Raw genomic sequence first — 15,936 nt, forward strand, 5'->3', positions numbered from 1 at the left:
CTATTTCAGGTTTTCCTGGTTCCAGGAGTAAAAGTCCTTTTCATTTTCTCCATAGATGATGTTAGATGACTGATAGTTGTAGCACTAAAATGACTGGGATGGGTATGAAACTCTCCCAGTTGAATCATCAGTACAAAAGATGAACTGCTGTGTTAGAAAAAAGTTAACTTTAACTCCCAATGTGCATTTTGGCAAAAAGCGTCCAGTCACAGAGCCTAAAATTCAGTTAAGTGCTAATGGCGGGCAAAAGCTAAAGATGACGCTGTTTAGAAAACTAAGAATACAATCCGCCCCTATAAATTGCTTCACTTTTGAAGGAATTCAGCAGCTATAGAACTGTGTTTTGTTCACAGCCTCAACAAAGACACATTTTGAATCCACTGCTGCTCTGATTCACACCTCTGTCTGGTTTCTCCTCTTTCTCTTTTCTACTCTCTTCAAAAGTTTAAAAGTGAACTAATTTATAGATGCAGATTATATCTGTCATGCCAAATTGACAGGAAAAAACTGGATTTTTAATGGCCTACATGACATAAACCTGTACTATAGTTATTATATGATTGTTTCTAAATAACATTTAGTATATTATGAAAAGAAACTGAAAAATATGCCAGCAAGGACAACTAATTTGTGTTTTCAGCTGTATCAAAACACAATATGAGTGAAGGCAGGTAGACAATTTTGTTGTTGCTGATTGAAAGAGAAAAGAATAAGAAGAGGTTTTAGCGGTATTCTTGTTGATCAGACGGGTGAGTTGGTGGATAGAGTGGAAATGGGGAACTGAGTTTGTCAAGATATTTGATGAATAGTGCTTCTTTGTGTTTGGGGGATGGTTTGGTGAATTGAAGTCAGGTAAACATGTTTTGTTTCTTCTATTTTTGTGGGATGGAAACTCTGGAAATCAATAAAATGTATTTACAAAAAAAGAATAAGAAGAGGTTTTCTTATTTTTCTTGCATTTCAGTGTGAACTTTTAAAAAATGACGCAGTGTTGACGCAGTGTAAATTGACTTTTCATATTCATCTGCCTTAGTGTGGACGCAGCCTAAAACAGTTCTTTCCTCTGCCTCTCTCTCTCTCTCTGTCTCTCTCTCTCTCTCTCTGTCTGACCCCAGAGTCTGACTGCGGACTTTGTTTTCCAAATGAAAGCAGACCACACTTACATATTCTCACCAGCTCATGAATCAATATGCAACCACTGTGCACACACACCTTTTGTGAAATCTAAGTAAATATGAGACTCTCATCAGACCCAGAAGAGTCTGCAACATCCAGTTAGCCACTCAGGTTTTCTCCCTGATGTGATCACACAAACACAAACTCTTCTCTCCGTATTTCAGAAGCAATACATCATGAGAAATACGATTCTAATCATTTGATGTTTATCTTTATAGAATGCCTTATGTCTCCAGTGATTCCAGTAACGGAATTGTCTCCAAATATGTATTGACTTTTGTTAAAGAAAATAGTGTGAGCGGTATCAGTCGACTAACCTTGAATCTATGATATGGAGGGATTGATTTGTGCTTTGGGGTGCATGGGAGCATAACAATAACACTCCTGACAGTAAGTTGCCAAAAGCCTCTTCAATATGTGCCGCTGACGTACTCCAGTCATGAGAGCGGCTGCAGCTTGGATCGAGATGGTTTCCCTAGTCAATGGCATCTGTCAAGTCATTAGTCTTCACTGTCCTACCTATTGACCTTCAGTCGCCCTTGTTTTTGTGCCTGTGTGTGTGTGTGCGAGGGGAATGACAGAATAAAAATAAGAGGCGGAGGGTTGTGATAAGTGATCAAAAAGAAGAGAGAGGAATAATTTATAGTTGCATCATTTTACTTTTCTACATGAGCCCTGTTGCAGATTGTTTACACCGACTGCACAGATCTGTTGTTTAAAGTACCGCTGTGTGTATGTGTTGTTGATATGTACATGTGTGAGTGGGGGTTGATGGGTTAGGAGATGTTTCCTAACAGCGCTCGGCTCTGTTAATAATGCATGTCTTGTCACCGAGGGGCAGATGCAGGGTTAGATTGCTGTATCGGGGTATTGATTGGTGTGAGCGTCTGTATGTGTGGGGCTTATATGGCTGTGTGCTGATTGGACATCATCAGGGTGTAAAAGAGTGATGTCTGTAAAATGCTGGCTCTAGTAGTTCCTGATGTTGCTCAAGTTGTGAAACTTTCCTTGAAAACAACAAACTCAGGTTCTCCTTTCAACTGTATGTGACTGTCAGTCGTCAGTTAAAAGTATGAAAGGGTTAGTTCAACTTAATCATGAAAAAAAACATATTTTCTCACTTACCATTAGGAGTATCGAGCCATCAGGTAGATATTTTTATTTGCCCTGGTTTCTGCCTCTACCACAATACAATGGAGGTGAATGGAATTTAATTTTTAGTGCTCACAGCAGTGACTAAACTACAAAAAATTCTATAAATAAACTTCAAAACACATTGTCAACAGTTTCTTTACTGAAAAGTAGTTCCAAAAAAAACTTTTGAGGCCTGACTTTAAGGTCTGTGGATTATCCTGACAAACAGGATTTTGTTTTTGGAAAGAAACATTGCTGTTAAATTGTAATTTTTCAGTGCTTTGACCTCCACAAACAAAATCTCCACTCACATCATTTGTATTGGGGTGACAGCAGAAATCTATATTGAAATGTGGGAAAATAAAATCAAAACCAAAGCTGTTTACACAGCTAAATAAAGCTTCGGGTAAGTAAGAACATGTGTTTTGTAATTTGGATGAATCAACCCTTTTAGCAATAGAGATCAGCCATAAAAACCATCCAGCGTCTACCAGAAGTGTCCAGAGTTTCCACATCCTGACCCGTGATCCGTCCTTTGTTTCATAAAGAATAAATGATAGTACAGTGTAAGTAATGACTTCAGTCCAACTAAACACTTTTTTCTCTCATTCCAGGACAGCGACCTGCTGACATTTAACATCTCAGCCCATCACTCCTGGTGGAGTGAACACGGGCCAGGCTGTGTGAGGAGAGAGATGCCGCAGGCTCCAGGGGTCCACACCACAGAGAGCCACTCCTACATCACCGTCATGGGCTGTCTCATGGACTACCAGTACATCGAGGTCGTGCATAGCGGCACGCAGATCCTTGTTGCTGTGAGTACAAGTCAGCAATGCACATGTGACTCTCTCTCTGCAGAGACATACATGTGTGAACATGTCACAGGAAGTCACCAGTCATATTACATACTTAATCCCAGCAGCAGCCTCACTCACTGTAGGATTCATGTGTGGGAAAGGTGAACATGATAGAAAGGAAGGTGATGTTTTTGTTTCCCTTCAAACACTTTTCTCAATATACTTCCACAGCAGGCTTTTATTTTGTCTATTGCAGCCACCCTTCCTCTGCCCGGGTCACTGAATGAAAAATTGATCTGTTGTTTTGTCTGGCTGAGGCTTAGACCTGCCAGCTACTAACAGGTTACTCAAACACTGGAAGGACTGTTATTGTCCTCTTTATACAGCTTTGTATGAGTACACCAGAAACACACATCCTGCCAGCATGCGCATTTGCACACACTCATGTATGACTGACTAACCTCATATTGGACCGGAGCCAGGACTCTCAGCAGCATTCACACAGTGAGTACTTGGTTTCAGACATGCACATTTACACACAGCAGCGTTCACCTCCACGCACTCTGACTCCATTGCAATGCACGCGTACACACTCACGCCTATTTCTCACACTCACTGTCACTGCGTGTGGAGTGGAATTAATGGTGGCAGTGTGTGACCGAGAAAAAGAGAGAAAGAGAGCTAATAATACACAGCAGCTTCATCAGCCTTGAACTATAGTACATCAGTGGGTTTCGGCGTCCTGTTGGTTTTCATTCTTACAATCTAATCTCGGACTAATTTCCATCAGGGACTGCACCGTCAAAGCAGTTAACTACACAGTAGAAAGCTAGAAGTGGCATCCAGTGTGCCACCTTGAATCTGAGCCACCCTGCTCAGATTCATCATGAGGCAGTGGATTGTACCATTCATCCTATCACCCCCATGGAGAAAGGTAATAAAATGGCTGAACTCACATTACAGCCCTAACTCTCACACTCAACCTCATTAGCCCCTGCACTATAGGGACCGAACTGGTTTATTCCTCGCTACGGTTCGATTTCTACTCCTCCATGTGAAATGGTAACACACATTTGCCTGCATTTTTACATGGCTGATGTCCAACCAAGCATTCAATGGCATCTCTGTGGAAACCGCTCCCTAGAGTTGTCACAAATGGCATAATTTTCCTTGAATGCTCGCTTCCACTCAAGCTAAAAGCAGAGCACTTGGGTTAGGAAAGCAAAGTCCTTTGAGATGTCCACTCTTGTCTCGGTTTGTCCTTTGTCTTCCCTGGTGGAAGAGAGGGGAGAGAGACAGAAAGACAGACAGAGAGAGTTGAAAGAATGAATGAAAAGAAAAGGAAGAAAGTGGGGTGTCCCTTTGTCTTTGTTATAGTGGTTTTCAAGGTCGCCGTGAGAGGCCATTAAATATTTAGTTTGGGCTCCAAGGAGCATGTTTCATTAAGATGAAAAATGTGGATCCATTGGCCCAGTAATGGAGGCATCACTGTCATCTATCTGCTCAGATTCATCATGAGTCAGGAGGAAGCCATTCAGAAGTGAAACTGTGGTTTTGGTAAATTCAGCACTGTGTTGTTGTTTATTGCCACCGCAGGCTACGTTCAGCGAAAAAGTAACTTTGCAGTTTAAAGGGTGAGCTTGAAGTAGAGGCAACATTTTCAAACTGGGATAACGCATTATTCATTTATCACTGAGGGGAGTGTTTTGCTCCATCTGCCCTTCTTAATATTCTTTGTTGCCTTTACTGAAACCCAACCATCCATCCAACAGTACACATTGCTATTGAATGGTTGGTTTTCTGCCACAGTCATAATAATGACTGATTTCTGTCAATGCAGTCAGTGGAAAACCCACACTCGTTTCTTTTTTTTTTTTTTTTTCTCCCACTCTCTCTAATCCTCCCATCATCCTGTCTTCTTTTGCTCCCGTGCACCGCCTCGACTGTTGAATAAAACAGTTGAGTCTGAGAAAACAGCTCCGGTGAGATGGAGGGTAGTTAGGAAGAAAGATATGAGAGAGAGAAGAAGAAAAAAAGATGTGCAAGATGTGATATTCAGTTTACATCGGTAGACATAACTCGTACACGATAAAGGGAGTAGAAGGAGATGTCAGGGGGTTGTCAGAGCTGGTGAGCTTATGAAACAGCCCAAGAAAAGTGCTCACACACACACACAGACACACACACACACACACACAGATATATCATTTAGCAGAGGTTATTGCTGCCACAGGCAATGCTTTCTTCTATTGCCTCCCTATTCCCTGGGAACCAGCATTGGGATTTTTGTGTGGTAGCAGATAATGGGAGGAACGGCAGTCTGCGTCAATCTCTCGTTCCATTGCTTATTTCCTCTTTTTTTCATCTATTTCCCCCCCCATCAGCTCTGTCTCTCTTCCTGTCTCCTTTTCCTGTCCAGATCTCACACAGTTTGACCTTTCATGTCTATCGTATTCCCACCAACTAAAATGACAATGCACATTTTTCTCTCTCTTCCTGCCTCCGCCACTCACTTTTTCACTGTCACTTTTGCTCCATCTCTCGGTTTTCTCTGGAGCTTAGATGGGCTCTGTCATGTCAGTCACCGGTCTACGTTAAAGCGCGACTTGTTTAATGCCAGCGGCTAGGGTGGGGGAACGAAATAACGGTTGATTAGAGGGGTCCCCTGAGCAGGCCTAGTGTGGGCAGACCCCTGTGATTATTGCTCGGGGCTGTGCTTTCCTATCGGGCCGGGTGTGTGTGTTTTGCGGATTTTTCAAGTTCACTCAGTTCAGCATGAAAACAGCATGACCACCCCACCCACCCCCTCATCCATCCAAAAGGTCAGAGTGCTCCCTTTGATAAGTCCATTAGTCCGCGTTGTGTTTTCAAACTCTCATGCTGATCAACCATCACCACTGGGGCGAATATGTTTTTTTTTTTTCTTCTATTTGTGCGTATGCTGCATAGGGAGCCAACTAGAGGGATCTTTTGATGTGCTCGTATTTGAAGTCTAGTAATTTGTCCAGAATAAGTAAATGGCCATGCATTGTCTAGTATAATAATAGCATAAAGCCCCTCTGTAATATGTCAGTGCTGACATTGCATTGTAAGCACACTGTAAGTTTTACGGCATCTGCCTCAATGGATTATAAAGATCCCCGGGATTAAAAGACTTATGATGCAGTAGTGAGCAGTTATTAGGTCTGCTGGCTGCTGCCAAAAACAGAGAAGAAGAAGAGAAAGACCTCAAGACCAGAGAGGAAAATTAGTCTCCAGCTGGCCACTGAATATTGTGTCAGGCTACTCGCAGTACATCATAAAAACATGACTGCCCACCAATATACTTCAAAGGCTGTCTCTGCCAAGAGCTTTAATTGTTAATCTGTTTTGCGGGGAAATGGATTTTCCTCAGATTAATTTTACTCTAATATTTGGTTCTTTTTAAACTTCTGAGAGAAGGCAAGAAGGAGAGTGAACACGGGAGAACTTAGAAGTGAAAAACAAGCAACATTAAAGGAGTAAACCTCCTCTTGTGGCATACTTGTTTTTCTTTTTGCTTGTTGAGAGTGTACTGGTTGTTTTATTTACATGCCTGTCCATTTCTTGTTTCTTGGTCCAGAGAGTACCATTTCTCTCCCTTCCGCTCAGTCAGACATCATCTAAACTCTTCGCTATACGGCTACATGAAGATCAAGTTGTGTGTTCTTTCTTTATGCAGCTTTTTCTCCTCTTGTGTTTGTGTGTGGTGTTTTTTTTGTACATTAGCATGCTGTTCCTTGCAGTTATTTGATGTGGAAGATGCAAATCAGCAATGCAGATACTTAACAACCCCATGTGGTCCTAGCTGTATAGATTGGTGTGTGTGTGTGTGTGTGTGTTCACATTTGGAGAGGGGGGCTGGTAGAAAAGAACAGGTGGATGCGGTCTCAGCAGTCCCTATCTCATCATGTTTTGTCATTAAACATGCAGCTGCCCACACACACACAAACACACACACACACACACACATCTAATTTTGTGCAGAGAAGCCTGCGCCGTATTGTCAGGCAGAAAGTCCTGTGTAATTAACCTACAAGACATCTGCACCTCTCTCTCTCTCTCTCTCTCTCTCTCTCTCTCTCTCGCTGTTCTCTCTTCCTCTTGTGATATATTTTACCTACAAATTCCCTTCATCAAAGTACACTTAGTGAGTTTCATTCCTGACACTGAGCTACAATCAATACTGTGTTAGTTAGCTTGTAGATGGAGGCAGATTTACATCATCGCATACACACGTGCACAGGCCAGTCGGTAGCAGAATACTAAGAGGCAGATAGATATAAGGCTGCAACTAATTATCATCATCATAATCAATTAACCTGTCAATAATGTTTTCAAGTAATTGATTAATTGTGTCAAAATTTTCAGAAAATAGTGAAAAATGCCCTTTAAAATTTTTCTCAGAGCCCAAGATGGCATATTCAAATTGATTTATTTTGTCGGACCAACAGGCCAAAACTCAATGATATTAAAAAGAGAGCAGCAGCAAATACTCACAGTTGAGAACCCATAACTAGTGAGTGTTTAGCAAGTGTCTGTTGAGACTGATAATTGAATTATTTTAGTTTTGGCAATGTCTTGACAGGCATCCAAACGTAGTTGTCTAGAATAACTGAGAAAAGTTCAATCTTCTGAACATGAAATATGAGTCATGCCTAGTGGACTGATGTTGATGAGTGAGTGTACGTTGTCAAAGGTAGTAATGTGTCTTTCTGGACCGGCACATTCAGTGTAAACGTGACCTTCATTAGCCTATGCAAATAAAAGTAACCTTTTTTTTCTATCTCAGCAGCTGGCAGCCTTCTCACACGCGCACTCACACGAATGCCGGAGCCTTGAACTTCTTTTCACCCTCATTATCTGAGAGAAGAAACACAGATAATGCTGCATTATCACAAATGCATTCTTAAGTTTCCTCTGCAACATAGTAAATAGTAAATGAAGGCCCACTGGAGGACAGCTTTGCTTTTGATGTTTTGCCACATCCAGCACTGAACTTTCTGTGCCTGTGTGCTTTCTTCTCAGTCAGTTGTAAGGATCCTGATCACTGTTCACTGCCCAACAACCTGCAGAGGAGGAGAGAGAGCAGAGAGGAAGGTTAACAACAATAAAACAAGGACACAAAATCACTAACAAATGAAAAAAGTGCAGAGCACAAGATAAAAAAAACAACAAATGATTGACAGGCAAATTAGTTGGCTTTAGTGTGGCATGTCCTCATAGACAGACTTAGATCGATTCTCAGAGGACAGGCAGTGGCTTTATGAGCTTAATTAATATGACATTAATTTCTAAAATGACCCCTGAACTCCAGAAGTGCCAGGGGGGACTCAGAGAAGAAGCTCAGGGATGTGTGTGTGTGTGTGTGTGTGTGTGTGTGTGTGTGTGTGTGTGTGTGTGTGTGTGTGTGTGTGTGTGTGTGTGTTGGGGGGGGGGGGGAGACAGGGACTTTATGAGCGTGATTTAAGGCCAGTTAATGTGTAAGGAGATATAAGTGGAATTGTCAGTTGTTATTTAGGACACTGACCTATATTGGCTGAGGACAGCAATGCCTCCAGCAAAGTGCCACAAGTAGTCAATTCTCTGATCGTATTAGCTTCCTGTACATCACACTTGATGTGCCAAAGCCATAGAAAAGAAAACTAGAAGTCAAAGTGGTTTAAGATCAGCCCGTGATGGGCAGACATGAGTATGCATATTACTTATAGTCCTTCTTTATAGTCCATATAACCACAACCCCAAGCTTTGACCTTTATCTAAGTATTCAGTTTGAAATTTGTGGTGTGTTGGATTTGTCTGTTCACAACTGCTATTTTTAAGTGTGCGTTGCAGCTAAAAGTAGCTACAGCGTGTCAGTCGTGTTGTGTGGTTTTTTTCATCCTCAAGGCGATAGCATGTCTTTAGATCAAGACTGATTTCATACTGTTTCTGTCATCATCACCTCAACATGATTGTGTTTTCGCTCATTAAATTTCTTTGATGAAAACATCTGTAGGGAGTAGAGCGACACTCTTTGCTCTTCTCTCTCTCTCTGTCACACACACACACACACACACACACACACACACAGATACTGACAGTTGACCAATTAAAGAAAAACCTCAATATATGAAACATAAGGAATTTAGCTGCTTCTATACAGTGCATGAGGGGTCACTCACTGGGTGTTCCGACCAAAAACAGCACAACAGATGTACGGCGCTGTGTTATTCTGGGCGTGTTGCTTCAGGTACCAGTGAGACGATGAAATGTAATCCAGGGGCCTCTTTTGAAAGTCTGCAATTTGCAACATGTGGTCATCTCCTCTCGCTTTTTGTGCCAAGTTACTAGAATCTAAACAAACACTGTATTTGCGACCCATGCATAAACACATGAAAGCCCTACAGGACTCACAAATTTATCTGAAATTTGAGAGTGATAATAATTTGTGAAACATGATGTTGCCGCCATTTGTGATTCGTGTGCAAGCAGAAACGCAAAACATGTCTGCGAAATGGGCACTAGGAAGGTTTACGAAGCTTATAAGAAGACAAAACACTGTACAGCAGTTTATAATACTGTGTGACTGGATTTTACAACTTTGGAAAATTATTATGTTTGGCAGTGTTTCTCCACTCATGTGATGCTCTGTATCAAATCTGAACAAGCTTGACAAAGACTGTCCATGAGCTCTCAAATCCCCCCCATAGCAGAGTCTGAGATACACAATGATCATGAGCACAACTGAATGCTAATGCAGGAGGAAGCTACATTTCTGATAGCAGGCACCAAATGAGAGAATATCTTTAGGAAGAATGGTGTTTCATCCCTCCAGTTATGTTCCACAGGCTTGGAATATCTATGCCAGAGAGTACTGAACCAAAGAGCAGTTCGTGATGGCTCAACACCTCTCTAAGACATTGTGTGTTGGTTTTTCCTTCAATTTGTTACCCAAAATGTTGCTTTTTCCTCAGCCTCAAGCCTCCTCTGTTGTGACATGTTGGCTGAACTATGTTTGACTCGATCCTAGACCACAAGAGTAATCTCAGCCCATCGTAAAAAAGTAAACAAACGTGCACTCGTGCATAGATATTGACTTACACAAGCACACACTTAGTGCACACTTTTAAAGGAAAAACACACATGGACACACACACACATCCATACAGTACAGGGTGTGCCCCCTGCTGTTAACACCATCTTGTGTTTGACACTAGCTTTATACATATGCTAATTCACCCCCATTTCACTGCCACTGTAATGGATGGGGTGAGACCTGCAATTAGATATTGAAGAGAAAAAAACCGAGTGAGAGAGAAGCAGAGAGAAGAGTTGTGTATCTTATCTAGCCCACACAGAGACAGACCCATTCCCTTTCCCACCAGACACCACACCTGCGTTTCATTCATAAATAAAACATTTAATCTACATCTGCATGAACTTCAATAAAGGCCAACTATATTGTACGCATGAAAAATGAAATGAAAGCTAACTGATAGAGATGAAAGACCTGCAAACTGCATGTCATCTTTGTATCTTTTTATAATTGCGTAAGCCGAGTTATAGGTTGAGTGAATGTTATATAAATAGCCACCGTCACACACAGTCATTTCCCCCTTTGGTTCTGTGTTTGTGTACCCAGCGTGCAAGGAGGGCAGCGTGCCCGACGCTGTTTTAATTGGCATGGCGGAGTGCCAAATGATGGATGGATGGCTGGGTGGAGAGAGACTGTGTCTCAGTCTCTGTCTCTCACTGGGTCTGTTTCTGAGTGGATGACAGCCATCTGCCAGTTCCACAGGCTATTCTCAGCACTGTATGTTTGCCCGCACGTCTGTCGCCGTACAGTCACTCATGTGCTTGCTCTGGTGCGTTTGTGCGTACGAGCTACTATATGTACACACTAGAAGCCCCGTCAACTCCGGCAGTTGCAGACACAAATATTAATGCAGAGTAAAACATGAATGTGTTTATTTTTTATGGTTTGCTATCAGCAGTCTTTATGGGCCGTGTTGTGAGCTGTGAACTGGCTAAATTGTGCTAACAGGGCAGGTCTCATAATCAAGTAACATCAAAGTGACTGAAATATTGTGAGGATAGTCTGACTCAGTGCCCTGGACCCGAGGAGAGCATCAGGTGAGCAAACTGTCAATCACAGCTGTCAATCAACGCCCAGACAGCAGACATCAAAGCTACTATGAGTCTTCAGATCTTATTAGAGGAGCAATCATCTCCAAAATAACCACCAGCAAATTATTAGAGTGCCCGATTTTAGCAAATGGGACCATAATGGCTCATTTTAAAAAATGATTGACTTTCTAGATAGAAACTGGCTCCTTTTGAATAGCAGTCAGTTTGGAGTCATGGATTTTTTTGGAGCCAGCATCTAGTGGCTGTCAGATCCATTGCACATTGGCTTCAGCCTCAAGCCATAGTAATTTCTGCTTGGTGTCCACCTGATAAAAGTCCAACATTCACTCTACTTTTTTGGGTCTCCGCCAGCTCCTGAGGGAAATATCTGGCTCTCTTGTGACTTAATGCTCCACTGTGTTCACCAGCTTGTCGCTAACTTTGTCTGTTTGCCGTTTGATGCTGAGAAAGTGTGCGCAATGGATTTTTTTTCAGTTGGGTTTGCTTTACACAGCCGCCTGCTGTGACCAAAACTTACCCTAATGAGAGTGAGACTGATCCAAGGCAGTAAAGTAATCCAAAACAATGAGATGAAAGATGCTATAAAGCTCCGTAGAGCTGAGGGGAGCTGCAGAGCCAGGTGATCATCCTCTGCAGGTTCATCACTGTGGGGGACTTCTTTCATATCACACATGGTCATTTGATCTATTGTCATTATAAAAACAAGGTGATTATAGCCGCTTTAAGGCTGCAATTAAGAGTAATTTTAATTTTAAATGAATTGTTTGCTCAATTAATCAAGGAATCATTTCAGCTCTTGAGATGTTCTTTGCTCAGTCTTGCATCATCTGCACACCGGTGGGGTCCCTGAAAACACACAGCCACCATCTCTCAAATAGAGGTTGTGTCCCCACAAAGCTCGCACTTTTCCAAACGTTGTGTATTATCTTGACACATACACTATAAATAATCTGCACATTATCAGTTCTGTGTCGTCTAACCTCTCTTGTTTGCTTATGTGTTCACAGCTCCTGGGCTTCGTGTATGCTTGTTATGTTGTCAGCGCTATCACCGAGGAGGAAGACAGCTGTGAGTCGCCTAACCTCACCCCTACACACACACACACACACACACACACACACAGTCATTCTTGAAACAGAGCCATGTAACAATGAATGAATTACACCCAGACCCACTCACACAGATGAGATGGAAAACACCCGAGTTGAGGAGAACAGGGCCGCATCTTTCTTCATCTCCCTCTCTTCAGTATCCCACCCCATATTTTCACCGCTTCTGCTCTCCCTGTCTCCCTCCTCTCTCCTCCCCCACGCCAGCTGGGCCCTCTCTCTCTCTCTCTCTCTCTCCCTCCAGAACCAAAAGAGCCATGTGTTCCCTCTCCACACCTCTTCAAGCCCAATTCTTTCCTTTCTCTTTCACGTGTACCCCCGTCGCCTCGTCTCTCCTCCTCATCATTCTGTGTGGTCCTCGTTGTTGTTGTACACCTCTTATTCTCCTCCTTTAATGTACTCTGGCTTTCGCTTTTCTCACTTTCTTCTCTCCATGTGCCCCTTGTTTGTCGCTCCAGCTGTCTGTTGCCTGGGTAGGGTGGGTGTCTTTTTTTTATGAGCCAGGATCGCACCTCCCCCACCCTCTTTTTTTCCCCAAACACACACACACACACCTTCCCCTCGTCATGTCTGTCTCTCTTACAGCTCGTCAAACATGTCCATCCTTCATTTTCAAGTGGCTCCTCACTGTGTGTCATCTCGGCACTCTAGCTCCCGTCTGTGTCGGCGTACTTTGGTGTGTGTAGACCTCTAACATGGTGTTAGATGAGGACAAGAGCTAGCTTGGACTCTGATTCTTTTTCTGTCATGCGTAAAGCAGGCAGAGAGCAAGAAAAGGGTGTGGGAAAAGACAGCGGGGGATCATGAAATGAGTCATAAGAGAAGATTGAGAGACCAGAGACGGACACTTGTGATAAATGACACAGCTGCTGTGACCTTATAGGCGGCAGGTCAGAGGTCCTCCTGGAGGTTAGCCAATCAGAGGGCAGGAAACATTTAATCTAGGGTCAATAGGAGTCATAAATATCTGATTTAGCTGTGTGTCCACATGCATGAGAATCCACCTTTACATAATTTGGCCCTGTGAATTTTAACTAATGCTTTGAAACCCAATAGAGAAAGGCTTAGGTGTCAGATCTGTAATGGATGAATGGACAAGCTCTCTCTGTGAGGATTAGCTGAGACTGTATGGAGTTTCTTAGGTATACAGTACGTATTTATACACATACGCTTGTTAGAATACTAATTATGAAGCATATGGATCCTGGCTGTAATCATGTCAGCCCCTGTTGTGAGATACCCAAAGTCTAATTAGATTTGAAAACAGCGTAATGAACAAAGCACTACAGGCACTAATTGCATCTTATACAGCAGTCTCCTGTAATTTGGGGGGAATTCTGATGTGGTTTCTTTGTGTGTTCGTGTAGACCGGTGGCACAGAAGTCCGAGCACTTCTTCGGTGGTCACATACCAGAGATTCACTGACTGTGACTGGTTAGCATCACCACCCAAACGATTTCCCCCCCAGCTCTGGGCAGTACCACTTAATCACCAGTCGCCCCTAAGTAATCCCTGGAGGGCAATACCATTTCAGAGTATAAAAAAAACCCCAAACTTTTTTCCTCTCAACGACTTTTTCTTTTATTTTCGGTTGCCTTTGTGCTCCATTCATTCCCTGCCTGGACAATTGGCACAGATTGTGTTTGTTTAAAATCATAGCGGGCAGTCATCCTCTCTCAAAAACACAAAACGAGCAGAGATAAAAATAACAAGAAAGCAATAAAGAACAGTTGGGTTAAAAAAAAAAAAAAAAAAGCTTGGGGTCAAAACAGAACATGAACATGGTGTGATTTTTATTGGTTTTAATTATCTGGTAGTACTTCTCTGATCGAGGCTGTGCCGGAGTAAAACGCTGCTACATCGCTTCCAACTGCTAGCTCTTTGTTATTGTAATCAGCCCTTTGCCTGCGCAGACACACACACACACACACTCACACATATTTTTTCATGCAGACACAAGCACGCAGACACACACACACACACACTCGCACCAACACAAAAACCAGACAAGGCACTTTGCTGCTCTCATTCTCCCTCTCATTTGATGTGTAGATTAAAGGAAGTTTCTGCATTGAGCTCCCTGGCTGCCTCAGCATCTCTCCTCCTACTCAGAACTTTTCCCTCTCTTTACTTCTCCCTCAAATGCTTTTTTTCCCCCTCCCTGTTCCCTGGCTTCCTCACAGGTAAATGGAATAATCACGTATCAGAATCCAATTTTACTGTGTTTCAGAAATCGTCGCTCTCTCCCTCTCTCTCTCTCTTTGCCCGAGCTTTAATGAGGTGTGCTTGTAAAAAAAAAAAAAAAAGTTAGAGGTCTCTGGTCACTCGTTGTATCAACCTCATTAAGTGCCTTGCTGGTCAATAACTTCCACAGCTCATTGCACCTCACAAAGAAAAGACAGGTAGGAAGAATCCTCAGGTGAGACAGAAAGACAGAGGGGAAAGAGGAGTACGTGAGGGGGGGCAGAGGGAGGTGTTTGTCAGGAGCAAGCCGAGAAGGGAAAACGGAGACAGGGTAATATGCAGGAACAAACAACACAAGACAAGATGAGCTTTTCGCGAATAAGGAGATAAGACAGGAATTCCTCTCACGCCGAGCACTCTCTCACTCTCCGGGGAGAGGGATGAGTTAGATTTGAGTGCTCAGGCTTGCATAAAGACTAGCGGAATGATACACACACGTCGTGCACACACACACACAGACACACGCGCGTGCAAGAAGCAACGGGCAGAATAACAAGCATCATATACCATCAGCTCAGGGTTTGACATGGCTTTCAGGCTTTCTAACTGATACTGTGTGTGTGTGTGTGTGTGTGTGTGTGTGATTTCCCTTTTGATGTGACTTCTCCTCTTGCTCTGTCACTTTGTACGTGTGTGTTTCTGTACACTTGCATGTTTCTATACACTGCCTGTGCTTGTGTGTGTGTGTATGTGTGAGTGTTTAGCTGAGTGTGTCACTGTTTGAATGTAGGTGTTTGTGTGTGAATTTGTTACACAGAGTTATCGGTGGTGAGCAGACGCATCGTCAGAGTGAGTGGTGGGGAAAATCCTCTTTGTAAAGTAGGTCATGGAGTTAGCCGCCTAGCGCCGGGATAAGCTCGCTTTAGCATGTCTGCTAATTACGCTGCCGCCCTCTGTGCTGAGTCACATCCCCAGAAAATCCTCCACAGCAGGCAGAGAAACTGGAGGGATGGATGGATTGCCGGGTGGATGATGGGTGGATCAGGTTGTATGAAAGCGTGAAAAGGTCAAATAATTAAACAATCTCTCTTGCCCCCTTTTCCAGGCTTTTATGATAAAGTTAGAAAGTTTAAACACATCGAAATTAAACAGCCATTCCAGTTGTTGCTCATCTGAACACAAGAATATTTCAGGGTTTTGTCAAGCAATTTCATAGAACAGTAACTCTCTCAAGTCATCAGAAAATGGGACTCATTTTCCACTTCACCCAAATCACACAGCTCACACAATCTGTTTTCCTCTGGAAAACTTTTGAATCAACCAACCTCAATGGCCAGAGGAAGAATACCAGCTTTCAACTGACTTCTAGATAAATGAGATGTAACACA

The 15,936-nt window shown here is 42.8% G+C and overlaps 1 protein-coding gene across 4 annotated transcripts in view; it reads left to right on the forward strand.

Moving 5' to 3' along the window:
* nkain4 (sodium/potassium transporting ATPase interacting 4) overlaps positions 1 to 15,936 on the forward strand; it is a 55,140-nt gene that overhangs the window by 31,370 nt on the left and 7,834 nt on the right. For all 4 annotated transcript variants that reach the window (XM_042408275.1, XM_042408271.1, XM_042408273.1 and 1 more), the window contains 2 exons: positions 2,925 to 3,125; positions 12,263 to 12,323. In XM_042408275.1, the coding sequence (XP_042264209.1) occupies positions 2,925 to 3,125; positions 12,263 to 12,323 (262 nt within the window). The remainder of the gene's footprint in view (positions 1 to 2,924; positions 3,126 to 12,262; positions 12,324 to 15,936) is intronic.

Source organism: Thunnus maccoyii, chromosome 4, assembly GCF_910596095.1.
Source record: "Thunnus maccoyii chromosome 4, fThuMac1.1, whole genome shotgun sequence".
Classification (NCBI taxonomy): domain Eukaryota; kingdom Metazoa; phylum Chordata; class Actinopteri; order Scombriformes; family Scombridae; genus Thunnus; species Thunnus maccoyii.